Source organism: Lipophrys pholis (assembly GCF_963383615.2).
Source record: "Lipophrys pholis genome assembly, chromosome: 13".
NCBI lineage: Eukaryota > Metazoa > Chordata > Actinopteri > Blenniiformes > Blenniidae > Lipophrys > Lipophrys pholis.
Genome location: NC_137632.1, coordinates 20,967,330 through 20,989,281, shown reverse-complemented (window position 1 = coordinate 20,989,281; position 21,952 = coordinate 20,967,330). Strand labels below are relative to the sequence as shown.

Sequence of the window (21,952 nt, the reverse complement as noted above, 5' to 3'; positions counted from 1 at the left end):
CTGATAATGTTACTGTGTTAACGTCAGGAGAACTGAGATTCAAGAATAATACGACCGTCCTCTAGAAAAAAGGAGTTGGGTCATTGAGCAGGGTAAAGACAAGATACAATAACGGCATTATATTTCTTCCTAATTTCACAACAGTAATCTGTCGGTGAGTGACGGTCATTGCCGAGCCGTCCTGTGGGAGCCTGATTATTGGGACTGTGGACGAGTGATGCCATCTTTTTCTTTTCAAACCTTCCCTCCAGACCCCCCGGAGCAGCACCTGCAGCAGGAGCTGGTGGCTCTTAAACACAAGCAGCAGCTTCAGAGGCAGCTCCTGATCGCAGAGTTTCAGAGGCAGCACGAGCAGCTGTCACGACAACATGAAGTCCAGCTGCAGGAACATATCAAGGTGAGACGGTGATGGGAGAGGGTAGTAAAAGCCTCCTCTCCTCCGAGTAGAGGGGAAGGGGGAGAGGAGGCAGTTCTTCCTTGGATACAGCCGCTGCAGGACTGTGCTCAGCAGAATTGCACAGTGTGAAGGACAGAAGGAAACAAGTGCATGTGTACGTTTAAGTGTGTGTATGGTGCTGTAATTTGATCTGGTGGCAGGATTCTGCTGCTTGGTTATCTCCATGGGAACCTTGGCCCCAGTAAACTCTGTGTGTGTGTGTGTGTGTGTGTGTGTGTGTGTGTGTGTGTGTGTGTGTGTGTGTGTGTGTGTGTGTGTGTGTGTGTGTGTGTGTGTGTGTGTGTGTGTGTGTGTGTGTGTGTGTGTGTGTGTGTGTGTGTGTGTGTGTGTGTGTGTGTGTGTGTGTGTGTGTGTGTGTGTGTGTGTGTGTGTGTGTGTGTGTGTGTGTGTGTGTGTGTGTGTGTGTGTTCCTGTAACGTCCTATAAAATAGAATTTTGAATGCAGCTCGCTCTGCTAAAAAGCCTCACTCGGGTGTTGCTGCGACCGCAAAGCAAGCCAACAATGATGATCGGTTTTGGCTGAAAATAACTCTGATGTGTGCCGTCCAATCTGCTCAGCCTCTAGATTATTATTGCACTCCAGCCTGGTGATGTCATGGTTTAGAAAAGCTAGATTCGAAATCATTTATTGCTCGCAGTGAGCCGTGGCAGCACCCTGTTGAAACAGTCCACACAGAGTTTATTATTCTTGGACATGCACAATTTTTTATTTTTTTTTAAATTTCGCATCATTTTCCCATCTTTATCTCCATCCTTCTCTCTCTTTTAGCACCAACAGGATTTGCTGGCGCTCAAGCACCAGCAAGAGCTGCTGGAGCATCACAGAAAGATTGAGCAGCAGCGGCACGAGCAGCAGCTGGAGAAGCAGCAGCGGGAACACAAACTTCAGCAGCTCAAACACAAGGAGAGGGGACAAGAGAGTGAGTAGCGGAGATGTTGAGAGAGCTGTCTCTCGTGTTCCTGTAACTACTGCCTCCATCGATGGATGTCCAAACGCTCTGTTGATTCCCGAGGGAAGATGGAACATGTAGGCAGTATTTGAGCAAGAAAATGACAGGAAAGGACTGGGAGGATTGAAAAAAAAAAACTGTAAAAGTTTATGAAATTTCAGCGAGTTGTAGTGGTTTCTGATGAAGAGTTAGTGTTGGAATTTCACGTATCTTGAACTATAAAGGCAGTCGATTGAAGGTCTGCTTGAAGAATTGTTATATTTTATGTATATATATATATATATATATATTATATTATTTACTGGATGAAAGTTGGCAAACTTTCTTATATTTCTTATATTTAAAAACAGTCCCAAAAGTGACACAACATACACTGCAAAGGGAACAAAGTCCATCAAAACAAAAAAAAGTAGCCAAATTAAGAAAAATCTTAACCTTTTTAATAGTTTTACCTTATGTTGTCAGCTCACCAGCTCAGGCTCTATAGGCTACTGGGTTTTATTTATCCCTCCTGCGTATTTTCTTCATCGGGTATGTGAGACCATGTTTTTTTTACTACATGCTTTTTCAAAGCTCCTGCACTAATGGCGTGTCAAAAATCATGACACGTTCATAATAAAAACTGAGTGTGGCCACAGTGAATAGTTGAGTCTTGCAGCAATGTTTTGGCTCTGATCAAAAACACCTCATCCTGGAGAAACCCCACAGTTATTCCACACAGAAAATCAAGACGGCGCTACAGAGATGGATGAAGATCAGCCAGTCGGCGTCTTTTCATCCATCCATCCATCCATCCATCCATCCATCCACGCTAATACATTTAATTGACTTTACAGATATTAAGATTATAATCAAAACACCAGAGGACAAGACAACACTAAGATCCTGAATAAGAGAATAGGATTATTACAATTTAATTAAATAAAGAGCTGGATTAAATATACCTTGTGAGAATACAAATAAAACGGCAAATACTAAACCAACAGTGTGGTGGTTAAAAATAGCCTAATATATCATTTAAAACACTTAAACAATACCAACAAATATGAAATAAGAAAACTAAATCTTTATGTTTTGGTTAAAAGCCAAACTGAATTTGTAGATTTTGCATGTTTAAACTTTTCTCGCTGCTCTCAGATGTCATGATGGGAGTTAAAACGAATGTAGTTTGTACTAATTCACTTATATACTAATATAAGTACTAAATTCCTTAAAGTACAAATAAAAGTATTTTATAATTATACTATTACAATTTAGTATACTATTATGTTCGGGTCGATAGATTTGCTCTCCAGTAGTTCAGCGATCTCTTAAAAAAAAAAAAATAAATAAATAAATAAATTAAGCTGTCGTGTTTGACAGACCACATCCTTCATGTCTTGTGCGCTGCCAACATCTGTTGTACCTGCGCTGAAGCCCTGTCGTTGTTACCGCAGCGGGTGTCACAGAGACTCGGCCCGCCTCACCTCCTCTGTCTCGGCGCCCGTCGTTACGGCGCAGCAGCCGGAGCAGCCTGACCTCTCGCACTCACCGCAGGCGTAATCAGGAGCAGACGGCCAAGAACAGGGTCAGAGGAGCAGAGACGGTGTCCCACTGCCGGGTAGATCCACAATGAAGACGAGGCCAATCATTTTTTTTTTTTTTTTTTTTTTTTTTAAATGCTCATCGTTGCATCACCTAAGGATGATTTGGAAATAATAGTTTTTTTTCTCCTAAGGGAGACAGATTTTACCGCTTCATGCCTCAGGTACTTTTGGGTATGCCCAAGTCCATGTTCGAATACCCAAAGAGCCAGGTGCACTGGCACATCGTTGGTTGTGTGGTAGATTTGCAAAGCTGCCAAAAGAAGGCTCATTTGTTTAGAATCTACTCTGATGTGATGCTAACAATGCAAAAATGATGTGATTAAACCTGTATTATGTCTAATGATAAATTGGTTCCCAAGCTGCGGTGCAGGACCCTATAGAGGAGATTAGAGATCTTGAAGCAGCCTGACATTTTGCCCAGTTTGAGGTTGGAAAAAAAAATGTCGCTGAAGACCAGGACAAGAGACTCTCCCGAATCCAGATCAGCAGTAATGTTTTGAAAAATGAGACATAACTGATTTTTGGTTTGCAGCCTTTCAAAATTGAAAACCACTGTGATATTACTGATCATTAGGAGTTGGTCGGTTGTTCACACTGGCTGGAGGCAACGGTGACTAACTAATCCAAACTTACCGATACTTAAATTGAGCTTTGATATAAACTGACAGATAAAACTGAAGACAAACCATTTGCTTACCTGCTTCTTGTTGTTTGACACCAGAGAAATAAAAAAATGTCTCTTCTTAGCAAGACAATAGCGGCTCTTTAGTTTGTTTTTGAAAAGGACCATAATCTTGAACTCATCTTTATTCAACAATAGATGCTGCTTATTTTTTACCCACTGAATTAAGAACTTTAGCTTCCCTTGTAATGTAATAAAACATATCTCTTCTAATTTTGCAAGTGTGGATTCGCACACATTTTTAATAGGAATATAATATCTTTCATGATTTGGATTAAGTTTTTATTAAACGCTTATCTTCTGTTTTCTGCGATGAAAATTTGGATTTTTATCAAACCTATAAATTGAATAAACACTGCACCCTGCAACTTGGATCGAGTAAAATCGGGTATAATATGAAAGAATGACAACACAGTGTCAGGTGATATTGAAGTTGGGGTCTAATCAAAAACAAGAATTACACTACCATTATGAACCTACGCTGCAATCAAAAGTTACATTGATGAAATTATACAAAACATTGCGAAAACGCTGTGGTAGCATTTATGTGCATGGAATTGAAGAGTAAGCTGAAAAATATTGGAGCAGTCTTGTGTATTATTTGCAAATTAATATTTAGGTGATCGTGGGTGACTATCATCCTTTAATTCAGACATTTACATCAGATTATCTCAGCCTAACTTTGCTTGCAAGAGTGTTTATTGTTGTCCACTCGCATTACAAAGTTGCACAGTTTGTACCTTCATTAATGGGGAGCAAGTGTTTGTTTATTTGATATGCCCGATTCAGTAATTCCAAGCTCACATTGATGCTCATAGAGGTGAAGGGAATAACCTGAATGGCTGAGTCTCATTGCTTTACTTGGGAGTGAAATCTTGCATGTGTGGTCCGATCAACTCACCAGCGACTGTAGCTGAAACTACAGCAGAGGTTAATGCCCATTCTGCACAAAACATCATAATTTGGCACGTAAAGGGCTGCAACTTCTAAACCTAATCTAAAAATTGGAACGGTAGTCCTAATGTTACGGCTCGAGAACAAGCTTGCAAAGTTGTTTCCCCCCCCCCCCCCCCCCCCCCCCCCCCAATAATCCAGCGCTGGGAAAAGTGAGCCTACAGTCTGACGTCTATGGAAAAAGGATTGGGGTGGTAAACAGAGGAAGCTTTGTTAAGTATTTCCCTAAATTGCATTGAAAGCAGCCTCATAAAAGCCAATTTGCTTCAGTGGCAAAGCGGACATATTGGGATGTCAGCACTTCCATCTGCACTGTGATTTAGGCAACATATATTTACTCCTGTGTCACGCTCACGTCCTGGATTTATCACTTCGCTTCCAAGCTTGACACATCACCTGTTCGCGCTCTTTCCGTCACTTTCTAATGATACCACACCTTTGCTGTTTGTCTTCTTTTCTCTAAACACCTATTTTTTCTTTTTTCTTCTTTTTGGGCTGTGTAGTCACCTTTGTTGCACACTGTGCCCTGTTCCTCGTGTTTTTCTCCTCGTCTTTCCTTCCTCTCTCTCACTCATCCCCGTCTTTCCTCCCTGGACAATTTGTTTGTAGCTGTGAGGGGAGGCTGGTAATTGAGCCGAGACCGGGAGCTGAGTGAAACTCCTGATGTGCGTCTTCGAGGCGAATTACACGGCGCCGCTTTCGTCTCTGTGGAATTTCAATGAAACTGATGCAAGATTGTGCTCCCTGCTTGTTGTGCGAACCCATTATCTGTCAAAGTATGGATGGATACTGTTATAATCTTCATGTTAGTGTCACGGCTGAGGCTGCAGGTACAATAGATCGGAAGCTCTGAGGCGCAATCTCCTGTAGAAACGCAATAATGAAAGATGTGTTTATATGTAGGGCAAGAGGCCTGTGGGTGTATGAGTGTGTCGGTGTTTGAGTAGAGTTTTTCTGGAAGAAGTGCACTTCCCTTTGTTTACTCTTCTCCTGGCCTGTGTCTCTCTGTGTAGGTGCAGTCGCCAGCACAGAGGTAAAGATGCGACTTCAGGAATTTGTCCTCAACAAGAAGAAAGCGCTGGCTCAGCGAAGCCTTAACCACTGTCTGCCCAGTGACCCCCGCTACTGGTATGGGTGAGTGTCCCCCACCCGCTGCTGCACTACTGCCTACTGCCTGGATTATAATGCACAGGACACCAATAAAACTGTTTTTTGTTTCATGCCGTAATTCATATTCCAAACTTATTCATGAACCTTGTTATTTGGCTCAACCATGTTCATTCATTCATTCATTTTCTTCCGCTTATCCGTTTCCGGGTCGCAGGGGTGACAGTCTGAGCACCGTCACCCAGATCACAATGCACCTATTAAGAACCTTCCTGCAGGTGGTGAGCCCACGGGAAGGTGACATCTCAACCATGTTGTTAAAATCTTAAAGATAAATAGGCCACTGGGATGCTTTGCACAGAGGAAATTGAAGCGTATCTCACCTGAATGTCACCAAACTGAATGATTGAAACAGACTTTATCGTCTGTCATTACGAGAACAGCTACTTTGAATGATCACAAATTCTCCAAACCATTCATGACGTCATATCGGCATTGGTGCCAAGCCTTAGGGGAAATTTCTAATACTAGTATAGTAATTTCACATAAGATACTTTCGTTTACAGCTTTTGAAACCAAATTTCTGTTGTCTGGAAGTGAGAACTTTTTACTTTGAATTTGTATTGAAAGGATTTGTGTATAGCCAAGTAACTGTAAGACCCGTTTTTAAATTTGATTGAGGCCTCGTTTAAAAGGGCAACGATTTCAAGTGAGAACAGAAAACTTTCATTCCGTTTTGGTTGTTTGGTTGTTTACACCACAACGGTGGTCGGCACCACTGAAAACAACTCGAGGAGTGCTTACAAGGTGAAACTCTTCAGAAACGCTTGTCTCTGTGGAAATGTGAAAATGCGCAAGTACACCCCGGCCTTGGTAAATCATTCTTCTGCACATGCACAAGTAGATGGACAATAACAACAATGGCGGCCTCGAGAGTGTCCTGACTCCCAGTTCATATTCTCCTGGGACCTGGTCGTCTGATAGTTGAGAGTCACTGTAATAGAAGTCCAATGTGGTTGTTGGTTCACATGAATATCTGTGTTGTTAATGTTTATAGTGCATTGTTATCTTAGCCTGTGTTTGTGTGGTTTCATTACAAAAACAAACAACGCCCACTATTGCATCTTTTTCAAAGCGAAAATGTTAAAACGTTTCCTGAAATGAAAATGCAAAAATTCAGCATTTTCACTTAAAGCGTTATGTAAAATGGGCCTGAGCTTCGATTACAGTAACATTATATAAAATCTATATTTGTTTTAACCATCATCATCATCATCGTCGTCTTTCATCATGTTTTCCACAGTAGGAAATGTTTTACGTACAGGCCATCACACATTGCATGGAAGTGTATTTATTCATGCGGCGAATGACACACTTTCAAGCTGTTGTATTGAAGCTTCAGCTTGATTCATACAATATTCTTCTGCAATTTGTCTGGAATTTTAGGGATTACAAGACTGTCATCACTGTTTGGGTTTGATGAGTTTAATTAATGAGGATTTGTCAGTATCAGACTGGTGGACATTTTTTCTTCAATGTAAGTGGCACCATTGATTGTGTGCATATCTTTTTTTTTTCCAGAAACTGTTTGTACATTTACTATTATTTATCAATAATTTAATCTTTTTCCTTCAACTAAGAAAGACATCACTTTTGATGAGACAGTTGATAGTCCACTCAACTTCCAAAAAGTGTAGTTAATGTGCTTATAAATCCAAATACATCAATGCAATACTTATTTCAATTATTCACTTTGTATGATTGCATGTTTTTCATTTCAATGTGTTGAGATTAATGAAGGTTTTAGAGATGAATGGACCTCTTAACTCTTAATATATTTAGTGTCTTTGAAAGTAGGAGCTATCGGATATCAGCGAATCTGTTTTTTTTCTGGGTTATGAGACGTTGAGTCTTGGCTCCGCCGTAGATGAATACCAGACATGAAAGCCGGTGATGAGTGACATAAAAGTCCCCTCATCATCGTGGCTTTGCAAACATGACGAAACCCCGCTGTGTTACAAACCCCTGTTGTGTGGGTGTTTGTCATTGATGTTTCTTTGTGTACCCATCAGCATTACGGCTTTCTTAGGAAAAACTACAGAAGGGAAAAAAAACAATGAAGCCTGGATGCTTTTTTTATCATCAGTGTTTGTTGTTTGTGATTGACAGCTGATCTGCTTTGAGGCGTGTGTTTGAAGTGGGCAGAGAGAGAAAAGAAGACAACAGTACCTTTCCCGTGCTTTAAATATTTGAAGAGGTTTTCAGCAGTGAAAACGTTCCTGCCACTGCAGACAGTAATGCAACGAGCCAAAGACAGTGCTGGTGTCTTCCTATTGCCTTCATTATGGTTTCCTATTCTACCTGTTGGTGTTCTTCTGTCCTCTTCCATATGGCATTTGTCTTCCCTCTTTCTTGTTTTGCGTCTCTCTCCTATTTCCTCCCCTTATCTCTTGATTTTCTAACCTCCCTCCAGAGAGGAGACCAGACCCGGGCCTCTCCTCAAAAGATGCTCTCAGCTTTTTTGGCTTAGTCTCTGCTCTTTATCCACTCTTTGCTTCTTCCTCCGCTCCTCCCACATTGTTCTCTGTCTGCTGTGTCTTTTATAGTGTTGACCTTGGAGAGGCAGATAGAAGCTGCCTGTTTCCCTCTTGTGTGGGTGTGTATGTGTGCATGTGTGCTTTGAGAACATCAGGTATAGTACTAAACATTGTTATAGGTGGAGCTATTCCGACTTGAAAAGATTTACCTGATGTTCTATTTCTTGACGCATGCAGGTATTTAATGATGTTTCTTTTGTTTATTCTTTCTTCTTTGTAGAAAAACACAGCACAGCTCTTTGGATCAGAGCTCGCCTCCACAAACAGCATTATCAGCATACAACCATCCAATGCTGGGCACGTACGACTCGAAAGACGACTTCCCCCTCCGTAAAACAGGTAGACAATGGACGGCTCTGCTGACATACTGCCACTCTCTGATTTTCACACTCTTCCTCTTCTTTGCCTTTTGAGAGCAGTTCACTAATCTTCCCTCTTTTCTGCTTTAGCAACCCAAAGTAAAATTGGCTTATTAGATTTCAAATCAGCACGCTGGAGTCAGCCACTGGAGGAGCACCTAAAATATTCTTTAAAAAAAGAGATATCAAAGTTCTTTCATGCAGTCCTTTGATTCATTGTGATGTTAATGAGGGTGGATGAAAGATAATATAGCCACTCTAAAGTGGAACATTTGAAAGTCTGACATGCGTTGAAGGAACATTTGCTTTCTTACTGAAGGTGAAGCTTTGATTTCCAACCCGGGGTCCGTGGCCCCTTTGGGAGTGCTCTCGAGATTTCAAGGAGTGGTGCTTGACTTGGTCTGCTTTGATGCTGTCCAAATTATATTTGAATTTATCAAACAAGAAAACAAGACTCAGACACTCAGAACTTTTGATTGTGAGCGTTTGTGTCCCAGATTAAATGGCTTCACTGTAAAGCCTGGCAAATGGAAGTTGCATTGTTTTTCCCAGGCAGACTGGTTGGTTTCAAGGAGAAAAAAAAAGAAAAAGTGGAAAAACATTGACTAAAGCATGCAATTTAAAGCGCAAGGCATAGTGCATCTGGATCCGTCCAAGCAAACATTTGATATTTTCATCTTGAATTTGAGTGCAAAACATGCCTCAAAGGAAGGAATTTCGTAATCCCAGTTGTCTCAGCTGTGATTTTAAGTCGGTTAATGAGAGTGCCATATTCTTTCCTTTTAAAGAACCGTTCTGCATGCCATGATGCATGTTATGATTATGGATTTGACTAGCAGCGAGGAAGGAAGCTGATCTGTTCAGAGGGAACGCTCCAGCTTGGTGAACAGCTGCTGTGTGCCATATAAACTGTGAATGGGTGAAAGATCTCCTGTCAGAAGGGACGAAAACTCCACCAGGTCATCTTATAATGACCGCTGCTGTCCTCGATGGTTGGGAAATCAATTAGCAGATCGCGAGGTTGCTTCTGTTAACTGTTCACTTTGCCGGCATCCATATTGCCTACAGTATTTAATGACACTTTCAAATGCTGCAATTAATTAACAAATTAGCCATTCATCTTTATTGGTGCGTGGTACATTTTGCCTGAAATAATACGAAGAAATACTTTTCCATCCATTGGCATAAAACCCTAATTCAATAAGTCTTTCGCTTTCCATTGTTTCAAGATAGCGATGCACCGCTAATGTATCTGACCCGACCTCGTGTTCAGACCAGCATACCTGTGGCTGCAAACATGGGCACAAGTAGTTTCTCTGTTTGCACAGCTGCTTCACTTTAAAATGCTGGCATTGCACTTGGTGTCTCTGCACCTCGTATATAATAGGGTTAGGCCAGGTTTTGAAGGATTCCAGTGTTATTTATTTTATTTAGCACCTGTATATGTTAGCTTAGCATGAGGACAAAAGAGTACAAGGTTTGAAAGTTTTACAGTAAATGCATGAGATAATTTGCAGCACGAAGGGCATTTAACAGTAATGTTGTTGCAAGATTATTTTCTTTCATAGAGTTTGTTGGCCGCTCTGCTATTTAAATCCATTCACCCAGATATTGATTAACACATTCAGTCACACCTCTTCACGGACGTCATAGCTCATTCTGTTCAACAAAACAACTCTGGACTACCTTTGTGAGGTGTCCCAGCAGGCATGTGCAATCACACTTCCTGCGATCTGAATGAAATACACTCTGTCCATCTGTCCACACTGCGGACGGCCAAACCGTGATTATTCACTTAGCGTCAGCAGCTGCTTTGGCCGTATCGCTGGCTGCTTTCACAGCTGGAGGCCAAACTCCGTGTACTCTGCACTCCTGCCCACCTGCCGCGAGCTGGCGGCAGGAAGGATTTTTCCTGGCACAAAATCTCAGACTCTGAGTCTCAACTTTCAGGGACACTCAGATGTAAGACAGGAATTTTTCTCTTGAGAACTGTCCATACTTTATGGATAGTTTTTACTGACGCTCGACATATGACTCAGTTACCACAGTACACTTCTTTGGAATAATGCATTTGTTGGGAGAAGGCCTTTTTAATTATATTTATATAAGTTCTGAGGGGAGGACTGTAAGAAATACTAACTATACACACGGCAACAGGTCTTTAGATCTTGTGGAGGTCATGTTTTTAATCAAGCCTCGCAGGGCTCACCCTTTCTGAAGTGTGTAAAAGTCTCATTATGGGAACTGAAGCGGCAAAATATTAGACTAGCAATGGTGGGTACTGACCATATTTTGACCATATAATGTGTGGAGAAACGTGATTACCTACCTGCTGGGAAGTGCAGAACATGTTTGTCTGTGTCCGTATGGAAAAACATGCATTTCCAACCAGGCGTAAAGATTTCACAAGCCCCTTCAGAATGGCCTTTGTATTCATCTGAAAGGCTTCCTGAGGACCATCATTTTAGTTCCTGTAATTTTTTCAGGCCCTACAACTTAATGCATATATAGATAAAAGTCCCCATAAAGTAAAACAAACAAACACACAATCACAACGATATGGGGACACACATACTTAATAACTAACGGTACATGCATTTCCTGAAGAATTACATGAGACTCTGAAATGAAATACAGCTTTCCTAATTCTAACCTGCTCCCTAAACTTAACCCTAACTTGGTCCTAAAAACCTCATTGTTGCCTAATTTATTGTGCTTACATGAGTACCAACAAGCTCTATGAGATCAGAAGGAGACGCATTCAGAGAGTTATCAACTCCATTGACTTTACATTCATAAAGATTTAACATATTCACCTTAATCATAACTACTGGTTTTCTTCTACTCTTAGTCCAACCTCAAATGTCATTGTAAAATGCAATTTGTCAATGATAAATAAATGTTTTACATTATGGGGGATGCAGTTTTTGTCACCATATTTCATACATGTCTTCAATATGTTAACCCAGTTTCGGTTCTCACAATGGAGATTAGGCACACTGATGTGCATACAGCTGTTGAGGAACTCTTGTGCAAATACTGTGCAGACACAGATCAGATTAGACTGGCCGACAGAGAGATGAGCCCACTTCAACAGGAAGTGAGTGACAGTGATGGTGGTCATCGCAGTCTCTGACGACTGTAGCTGTCGTCAATGACGCGTTTTATCCACTTTGGTCATGCATCTATGTGAATTATAAATGTACATTTAAAATTCTTTTGCTGTCCGGCAAGTCCAGGCACACAGTATATAACAACAGGGGGTCATTGTCCAAGTCTTAAGGGGCTTTGTGATCGTGGCTCTAAGGACACAGAGGGGCACTTTGAATACTGTGGCAGGAAGTCTGTAAGGCCATCATGACAGAGGAAGACTTGTCAAGCTGACCCTGTAATTCTTCCTCCTGCTTTCACACACAGACATTCCCATACCACACTTGGCACTGAACTACTCCCATGCTGGATAGCTGCACTTCACCATTCTCACGTTATGGTCACTGTACATTTTACCATTCAGAATCGTAGGAAGTGGAGTTGTCTCCATTACAGTCTTCTTTTGAGCAGAGTATATTTTTCTATAACAAAAATGGGCAACTGGTGGAATTATTTAGAAAAAATGGTGATGCAACTATTGAGGTCAAATGATCATATTTTACCTCAATCAATTACAATTATTCCTCAAATATACTCAAACTAAATGCATTTTAAGGTGGGAATGACAATGCATGTACTGTACAGTTATTTGTTAGTAGCTCCAATTCTTATTCATTGTTAAAATAGTTAATTACAATTTGAATGGTAGAGACAATGAAACCTTTGTGGCCTCCACCATGATCAAAGTGTCCTATTCCTGTCATAGGGTGCAATCCAAGTGTTTTGGTCATTGGTCAACTAATTAAAAGCAATTTGTGAATTAATGATGCATTGCTATGAGAACGCAGAGCCCATTAAGGTGCACAGACTCAACACTTGAGGGTTTTCTTGAAAGTGTTGGCATGAATTTTGGATTTGTTGCTTTGATCGTGTTGCAGACGTTTCCCCTAAGAGTTTATGAAATACCTGTTACATCATCTCAGTACATTGTCTCTAAAGTGAGACACTGCCCAATTTTGCACTGAGTAGAAGAAACATCATTATTTACTTATAGGCCTGGAAGACAGAGATAATCTTAAGTATTTCAATTTTTACTTCAGTGGTGAGCTGTCACACATAAACGGTCTATATAATGGAAAAGGTTTTCTACCCCATGGCTTCTCAACCCCTCACAGCAGCAGTAACACTCCTAAAAGAACCCAGAAAGAATATTAGATGAACATGTGATTGTTTTACTTGACTTTACACCAGAAAGATGACTAGAATTTTAAAGAAAATAGGTAATATGACTTTAATACAAGTCGCAACCTTTGCATGCAGATTCACCCCGGGCTTTAGATTGTCAAAACAGGGCCACTTAATTCCACTGACTGTTGGTAAACACTTATTACCTCCTGATATAAAGCTAAAATGAACTGTTAAAAGCCTGGTATTTCCTACAGTTAATGTCAGAGCCTGTTTTGTTGTTTGCAATGCTGATGGAATTTAAATTGGGTGTGCAGGTGCACTCTCTGGTTGTTGTGGTATGTTATAAGTGGCAGTTAAATAGCTGCAATGTAAAAAAAAAATTTAAAATCCCCATCTGATCTTCCACCCACCTGACTCAGATACCACTCGCTTATTACAACAAGCAGTAAATGGACATGACGGATTTTAACATTCTCGTGTCGCCTCCATGAGAAGGCCTCATTAGTTGTCCCATCAGAGGGAGAAATCTCAACCTTTTGGTCTTTTCTGCTCTCATCCGTTTTAAAAGCACAGTGAAAAGATGGTTCAATGGTGGATGGTTTTGATGGATTTAGTTGTTGTCTCAGTAAAATTTTAACGACTTCGGGAAAAGACGTAAACGAGACAAATCTGTTTGTCCACATGTCCATCTCTGCGCTTTCTGTCCATCCTATCTGTTCATCTAATGTATCATCCACATATGATGTTTCTCGGAAGCTCTGTTGATGAGCTTCACCGAACGGCCCCTATCGATTCCTATAAATCTCCCATCCTCTCTCTCCTCTTCTTGGCAGGACCCCGCGGCTTCCCCCAGCTCGGGACTCCTATCTGTCAAAACAGATGAGCACCTGATCGATATGTTTTGTAGCAGAGAGACGAGTTTCCCCGTGAACTCCCTGTTGAAATATTAAACAGCACTCATGCACACGTTTAGCCTGAATCTCATGATGGTGATCTTGAATTAGAACAGTGGATCGGAGGGAGATTTTCAATGTTTTAAGATATGTAATTCAACGGGCAACTGAGTTTATAGTGAACGGATTCTGCCTTGGAGGTACATCCTCCCTTATTAATGTTTGTTGCGAGTTGGGCTGAAAAAATGACCTGCTGATTTAATTACATCTAAAAGACTAGAGAAGAAGAGTTGATGTAAACTTTAAAGAAAACTCAACCTGTAAATGTTTGGAGAAAATAGACGTTTTTTGTGCGTTATTATTGTTGTAAAGCAGATCAATAACATGAGGTGACTCCAGAGGAACTAGTGAGGTGTAGAATCAGAGGCAGTGAGGGAGAGGAGGAGGAGGAGGAGGAGACGGATAGAGGTGAAGGAGTGAGAAAGGGCTGCAGTAAATCGCCAGCATCAGCAGTAAAGCCAGTCTGGGCCCTCTGCAGCGAGTGTGTTCGCACGTGTGCACGCTGGCGTGCTTTTGCCCAGTCGGCATTAACACCCTTCAAAGTCACTGTGTCCTGAGGTGAACACCCCCACGGTGACCGATGCCCCCTCAAACACACGGCCCGACTTCACCCTCCCTCTCCGTCATCGGTCCACCCTTCTGATCTGCCAGATTCTCTCAGCAGTATACTTGTAAACAAAGTCTTTTGTATTTATTCATTTAGGATACTGGCACACAAGCTTGAAGAGCCCTTCTTTTTACTCTCTTCTGTGGGCTTCGTTCAGTGGATCTGTCAGATGCAGTCGATGCATCCAAGCGAATACTGGGCTCACAACGGGCTCATATTATAGCGTCATAAGGAGAGGCAATTAGTATTAAATACAAACAAAACCCCCGTTGACCAAATTATTTATATTTGAAATTGTACTGTGACCACAAAGCTTATTCTTAAAAGCAAACATAAATATAAACCCCCAGTGGTTGGAGGCTTTATATTTACTAGTCGTTTGTTGGTCCAGCCTTCCCATTCTTTTTAATGCTAGGACCTAAGAGGTTGTCTGCCAATATCCCTCAATTGCAAAGTTGGACCTGATTTGATGGCTGTGGTCACGAGTCAAGGTCATTGTGACAATACAAAACACAATATCTCGCCATGAGCCATGTGAAAAATGGCTATCCAAACAGCGAATATGAAACCGTCTCTGTCGTTACGGTCTTGTTTGACAGTGTTCTCTGTGAGAAAACCTTCTTGTATTTATATTGCATGAGTCTGTGCAGACTTTAATAGCAGCCAGATACTCACTGATTGGCAACGGGATCCTCCCCCGCCACGTCAGCCACATGCTGAAACAACTAGAGCTCTTTATGCTTTAAAGAATGATGGATCATTTTAAGAGGGGAAATCCGATTTTCGAACTAGTGTTTTACAATAAATCTGACAGTACTGTGGTTCTCATAATGGTTAAATGTCAAACAATTACAATCCAGCAGACTAAAATGAAGCTTTTATGCTCCGTGCTCCTCCAGTCCAACTAATGCATGGCATTTCATCGTGACCCACCCCGTCCCTCTTAACAAAGACTTCACAAGAGTGCCCTCCACTTAGAAGTAGGTCTTTTTTAAATAATTGAGTTTCAGAAGTTCAGCAGTATTGTTTCCCCTTAAAATTGAGAGTGCACTTGAAAAAGTGCTCGGGCATTATAGATTCACGATATCTCGTCCCCACTGACCGGGAGGCATAATGAGAGCTGGCACCTCTTTGAAGTGCATTAAAACTTTGCGCTTTGCCCTGCGTTGATTAGCATGTCAGCGGCCGGAGGGTTCTTAATGGCCCACAATAAGTCTTTTTAATACAGGATAAACCACTACAGTATGCAAATAACAAATCTTTTGCTTCCACTCTGCTTTATGAAAAAGCCCCACCTCCTTCCATGAGGCTCACGGACATAGCATGGCCTGTCTTGATTCAAGTTCATCGGACGAGCATAGGGTCAACAGTTGGTCAGCTGTCCAGTTTTAACTAATTGAACGGAAGGAAGCCAAGTAGAGGAGGGAATAGAAGTGTCTGTGTTTGGTGGAGCGTGACAGAGATAGAGACTATAGCAGGCCGGGCTCTGTCATGACAAAACTCAGAATATGTTGCATGCGTGCTTGTCGCCCATCCTGCATGCGCATGCAGCTCACACTGATGGAGCGCCTTCATACCCAGGAAACCCTGAGCAGGAGCATCTGTTTGCAGGAAAAGCCCAAAGAAATATAGGAGTAGGCACACGTCTACCGAATGCACGCAAACACGTGAAGATTCACACTGCCTGTTTGTTTTTTTTTGTATGTGTGTGTGTGTGCGCGCACGCTTGAAATTATGCGGAAAACAAGCAAGTGTTCATTAGTAGAACGTCGAAGCAGCATCATTAAGCACGGGGTCAAGAAAGCTGCCAGTTGGCTGCTCCCCCTGTTGCTGCAGCGCTTCCCACTGTCACATGATGACGGCTAACCTCGGCTCCCGAATCTGTCGGCCAGCGCATACAGTGTGGCCTATAGGGGCGAGCTCATTAGCACCGCTTCGTGCCAATGAACAAGCTCCCGCTTGTGCGGCCCAGCAATCCACCACAGTTCTGACTGCCAGAGTAGCAGTTTCAAGAGACTCTGTCATTTTTTTTTTCGAAGCATTTATGAGGCTAATTTGGGCTGTAGCACATTAATATTTCTGGAATTATTGGCTCGATTGGAAAGCTAACACTTAACCCTGGCAACAGCTCAGCTCCGTCTCTTATTAGTGATCTGCTTCATGGCCGATACACCGGGTGCAACAAGCAAATACAGATATTGACAACACTTTCATTGCTTTTTAAAGACCAGCACGAACGTCTCCTGTGAAAATCAAAGATTTGTTTTTCCTACCGAGAGTTTCAGTTGTTTTAATTTATACTGCAAAATGAAGCTTTTCTCAATAAGGCTGATATAGGATTTATTGTAAAGCTAGTATGTTATTTGTGTTTAAGTCTGTTCCCATCTGTGTCTCCTCAGCTTCTGAGCCCAACCTGAAGCTTCGTTCCCGGCTAAAGCAGAAGGTGACAGAGCGTCGCAGCAGCCCTCTACTCCGCAGGAAGGATGGAGCCATCACCTCTGCTAAGAAGCGTTCCTTAGACGTGGCCGGTGATGATCCTCTTGTATTAAATCTGTTTTGGTGGTGTCATGATTAGGCCAATAAAAAATATCCACAAACCTTATCACAAAATCTTTTCCCTCCAGAGCTCTCAGGCACTATATTTCACGCTACGTGGAGATTTTATTGTTTCAAATGATGTCATCAATTAGTTATTTAAATCACTAACTTTAAGGAGGTTTGGAGAATTAAAACTGTAATCAGGATTCTTCGTGCAAAATCTGATTTAATGGATTCAATTTCTGTTGTGTTTATTTTAGAGTCTGCATGTAATAGTGCACCAGGTTCAGGTCCCAGTTCCCCAAACAACAGCTCCAGTAACATCCCCAATGAGAACGGGATCACCATCTCCAGCAGCCCCGGAGAGGTACACACCGTGTGTGTGCGTCTGTGTGTGTGTGACTTATATCTGCACGTGTGTGTAATGTCTTGAAATGAAGGAGATATGAAACGTCTGCTCATTCTAATCAAGGTGTGCTTGTGTGAAAACAGTAAGGCCTTCAAATATTTAGTTGAGAGCATGTTTTCAGGTTTCATGAAAGGTTTTTTACAGAAAGAGTAATTATGGCTTTGTGTAGTGTAAGTGTGTGAACGTATGTCAGTCGACTCTGCTTGGAAATGTCTTAAACGGGTGGGTCTATGTGAGGACCTAGGTCCGTTTCCCTTCTCATTATGGGAACTTGCCCTTAAATTTGGAAAGAACTTAAGTTCCATTCATCTAAATAAATCAATCTCGAGATGAAAACACGTTTTAAGTTTGGCTGAGGTTAGGTTTAGGTTAGGATTAGCAGTGCTTGATTATGGTTTGGCAATTACCAGTTACGGCTGAGGTTTACAGTAAGTCTGCAAAATATCATGAACTGTTCCCACAGGACTCCAAAGAACAATGTGAGTGTTTTACAATACCACTGTGGGGTCTTAGGTCTGTCCCCCTTCTTAGGTCATGAGGATTTGCCTAAAATAGAACTTGAAAAAAAATAAAAATAAAATCTAATCCTGATTATGTAAATTACTACACTTTTATGTTAAGACATGTTTTAAAGATATAGTAAGACACCATGCAGTTATTCTTAATGGAAGAGTATATCTTAAGGTAGTTAATGGAAGTCGATGTGAAGTGGCCTGTCGTGATGGAACCATAATTGCGTGTGTGTGTTGAAAAGAGAGTGAAAGAAATGTACCGTGCCTGCTTTGTGTCCACGGTGGCTAATTTTTCCACTGTGTGTCTCCAGGCCTCTCTGCTTCAGAGGCTGGCTGCGAGGGAAGGTTCGATTAGCCAGCTCTCTCTCTACACCTCGCCTTCTCTGCCCAATATCACCCTGGGACTTCCAGCCACAGGTCCTAGCACAGTGAGTACATGTAATCAACAATAGTACACAATGTACAAATTTAGATGTCCACACATACAATATGTACCAAGCTAATGCCCATTGAGTTTATAGTAGATAATAATGTTGGGTGAGAGTGAATTCTGTATTATTGGCTTCATTAGACTCTTCCCTTCTCCCTCTTCTTCCATTTCTCTCTCTATCGAGGTGGTATCGGGGCACCAAGATGGTGAGAGTCATCTGGCGCTGCCGGCGTTGCAGCAGGGCATTCCTCTGACCCCTCCGTTCCTGCCTGCTGCCCACCTGTCCTCCTACTTGGCATCTTCAGCGCTGGACCGGGAGGGGGCTGGAGGGGGCACGGCTGGCCACAACTCTCTCCTACAACACATGGTCCTGCTGGAGCAGAGCCACAGTCCAATGGGTCAGTGTCCTCTGCAGCTTTTTATTCTCCTCTCTGCCGGTCAGTGACTGGAGTTCCTGTTATTGGTCTGATCATTAAATGAATCAACAGCCGAATGCATCTCGAACTTCTTGATTTGACTTTTTAAGACGGTGTAAAAAAAAAGGTTTGCTATTGTGAATGCCTATGACATAATTTGGTGGTTGTAGTTCCACAGAGTAGTGTAATGGTTGTTGCGGTCCTTTCTGTCTAATTTGTATGTTCTTCTTGTGTGAGCTTGATTTTTCACCAGGTTCTCTGCTTTCCAAACTTGTGTATTTGAGGTTTATTGGTTACTCTTGATTGCCCATTAATGTGAATATGTGTTACTGCTCTCTGTCTCTGTGTTTGCCCTGTGATCGATCGGCGACCTGTCCAGAGTGTACTCTGCCCTGGGTGAATTTCAGGGACACCGACCATACAGTCGCCACATCACTTTTGGGCCTGAAACTTGTTGAAAATGTTGTGATATTTATGTATATAGTATCACTTCACCCATCATCTTATGCAAGCTTTATCCAAGTTAAGGTCATAGAAACAATTCCAGTGTGAGGAAACCAATGTACGTGAAGAGAATTAATACAGTGGCAGGGAGAACATGCAAACTCCATATTAGCCATCAGTCAAAGAAGAGATGTTTTGTGTTGTGAGTTTTCACTGCTTTATAAGCACGCTTTAGCAACATTGGTATTTGCCTGAAACTTTTGAGGGTATAATTTCTCATCTCAGAAAACCACTTTACGCAACACAAAGCAATCAAATGCAATTGTGGAACGACATGAGGTGGAACAAATAATGCCAAGGCCAGAGATAATCTGCTGTTGTTAATGTGATTCTAGTGGAAAAAGTAGCTAAAGCTTGATTGTCGAGCCTGAAAATACCTGCACGTCGCAACCAAAATGTACTTTTAAAATTTGTGTTCCTCTTCTGCTGCAGACAGAAGAATGATAGAAAGGTTACCGAGATTCACGTCTCAATTTATTAGACTCAAGTGATCAAAGCATGAATGTAAACTGCAACTGCTCCGGCTTGAGGTGGTTATTTTAGTTGGCCAGCAGTTCGAGTCCATCAACAGTCCCCACTTTGTAACATACTGCATACAAGTTCGTCTCAAAGTGATGGAATGTATCGGTAACCCAAACGTCTACAGCTTGTTGTCTCTATTTATTCTCAGTTGGTCTAGGTGGCCTGCCTCTACCGTCGCCCTCCGTCTCCAAGCTGGTGCGGGGCCACCGTCCCCTGGGGAGGACCCAGTCGGCCCCCCTGCCCCAGCAGCAGTGCGGACAGGCCCAGGCCCTGCAGCAACTGGTGGTCCAGCAGCAGCACCAGCAGTTCCTGGAGAAACACAAGCAACTGTTCCAGCAGCAGCAGCAGCAGCACATCATCAACAAGGTATGTTGGTGTGTGTGTGTGTGTGTGTGTGTGTGTGTGTGTGTGTCTGTGGGTGTGCACACAACTGTGCCGTATCAAAAGCAACATTTGAACAGCTGTGGCAGAACGGCCAGCGACATGTTTGCTCTCATACATATGAGCATATACTCTCTGTGTGTCTGTGGGTGTGTGGGAGTACTGTATTTGTCCGTCTCTGTGACACTGGTTTGGTTAATGTCTGTGAATCCTGCCTCCTCTCCTCGAGCAGGATGAATCAGGCTGCAATCAGCAAGTCTTTTAGCCAGCTTTTCTTGTCCCTACTTCTTCGTGTCACCCTGGCAACTGTGCACAAGAGGAAGCGGCCTCCATATATGCTCATACAGGAAATGTGACTCATTGCATCACTGTAGAAGTGTGTGTGCGTGCGTGAAAGGTGATGTGGGGAGCTGGAGTGTTGCAAGGTCGTTATGGAGAGCGAGGCGGTTGTTTATGTTTTGTGTGCATCCGTACCTGTATGTATGTATGTATGTATGTGTGTGTGTGTATGTGTGATTAGATTCCCCAAGGATCAGAGCAGCATTCATTATCTTGTGTCACTGTGTTGTTGGCGTCTGTCCGTGGACTGCAGGCGTCTGTCTCGCTACTTCACATAAACTCAGGTGTAAAAACATTTCATTAGCATGTGGTTAGTGCTCTTAAAATTAGACAGACTTTGATGACTTGTACTGGAAGCACAAGCCAGAATGTGGCGTATGCTTTTTCAGAGGTGTGATTGTACGCTTTTCGACTTTTTCCATACAGATTGTCTGGACTCCATTAATCCGATTAATATAGACCTTTCACTACAGATGAATGCTGGATACTGACCAGATATATGATCCACCCTCCAGAATGCTAATGCAGATTAATGTTTGACTGCCTGTGCATATGAAAACACCACATTGGAAAGATGTGATCACAGGGAACATTTTTGGCTTGGTCCCATACGGTTACTGATGTTTTATATTCAGACACATCATACCTTTTACAATGTACACAGATGCAAACCACATGTGTAAAATCTCCTCACATCACCTCTGGAAGCTCCGCAAGTGCGATTTTGAAGCAAGCCATGTGTCAAATTGTTTCATTCTGATCCACGAAACTGCACCCGAAGTTAGAATTTACAACATGGCTGCACTAAAAATTATTACCTCATTACTTTGTGAGTGAGAAAACATGGAACAAGCGTAATAAAGTGCAGTGTAGCTGCAGTATATGTTATTCTCCATTCATAATTTGACTGTTCCATTCGTTGCAATAAACATATCCATTCTACAGCAACAGTTTAACAAAATGGATTTATTTATATAGTGCTTAACATTTTCATTACACATTTTGCTATACCCTCACTAGCAGAGGTGGGGGAAATACATTCTTTACTTTAGGAGAATTACAGACACATGAAAATAGACCTTCTTTACATTTTTTTTTGTGTGTTTTCTTTTCAGAAAAGTTTGAACATTTTGAAAATGATGTTAGAAACAACAGAAATGCTGAAAAACGATGTAGTTTTCATGTGGAGCCACTATTGAGTGCTGCTGTTTTTTTTTGCAATCAAACCACACCAGCGGGCAGAGAACAGTACATTTTCAAAAAGTTGCATTTCCAGTGGCTCTGGGCATCATTGTTGTGTAAATGGACACCCAAAATGCAATGAAAGTTTTGCGTATTGACTTGAAAAACGTTCATGGTCGAACTCGGATT

The 21,952-nt window shown here is 41.9% G+C and overlaps 1 protein-coding gene across 3 annotated transcripts in view; it reads left to right on the top strand.

The window, feature by feature from the left end:
• hdac4 (histone deacetylase 4) overlaps nucleotides 1–21,952 on the top strand; it is a 145,783-nt gene that overhangs the window by 77,925 nt on the left and 45,906 nt on the right. For all 3 annotated transcript variants that reach the window (XM_080478328.1, XM_080478330.1, XM_080478329.1), the window contains 9 exons: nucleotides 252–397; nucleotides 1,227–1,377; nucleotides 5,643–5,763; nucleotides 8,554–8,672; nucleotides 16,930–17,058; nucleotides 17,329–17,435; nucleotides 18,301–18,417; nucleotides 18,604–18,817; nucleotides 20,010–20,227. In XM_080478328.1, the coding sequence (XP_080334454.1) occupies nucleotides 252–397; nucleotides 1,227–1,377; nucleotides 5,643–5,763; nucleotides 8,554–8,672; nucleotides 16,930–17,058; nucleotides 17,329–17,435; nucleotides 18,301–18,417; nucleotides 18,604–18,817; nucleotides 20,010–20,227 (1,322 nt within the window). The remainder of the gene's footprint in view (nucleotides 1–251; nucleotides 398–1,226; nucleotides 1,378–5,642; nucleotides 5,764–8,553; nucleotides 8,673–16,929; nucleotides 17,059–17,328; nucleotides 17,436–18,300; nucleotides 18,418–18,603; nucleotides 18,818–20,009; nucleotides 20,228–21,952) is intronic.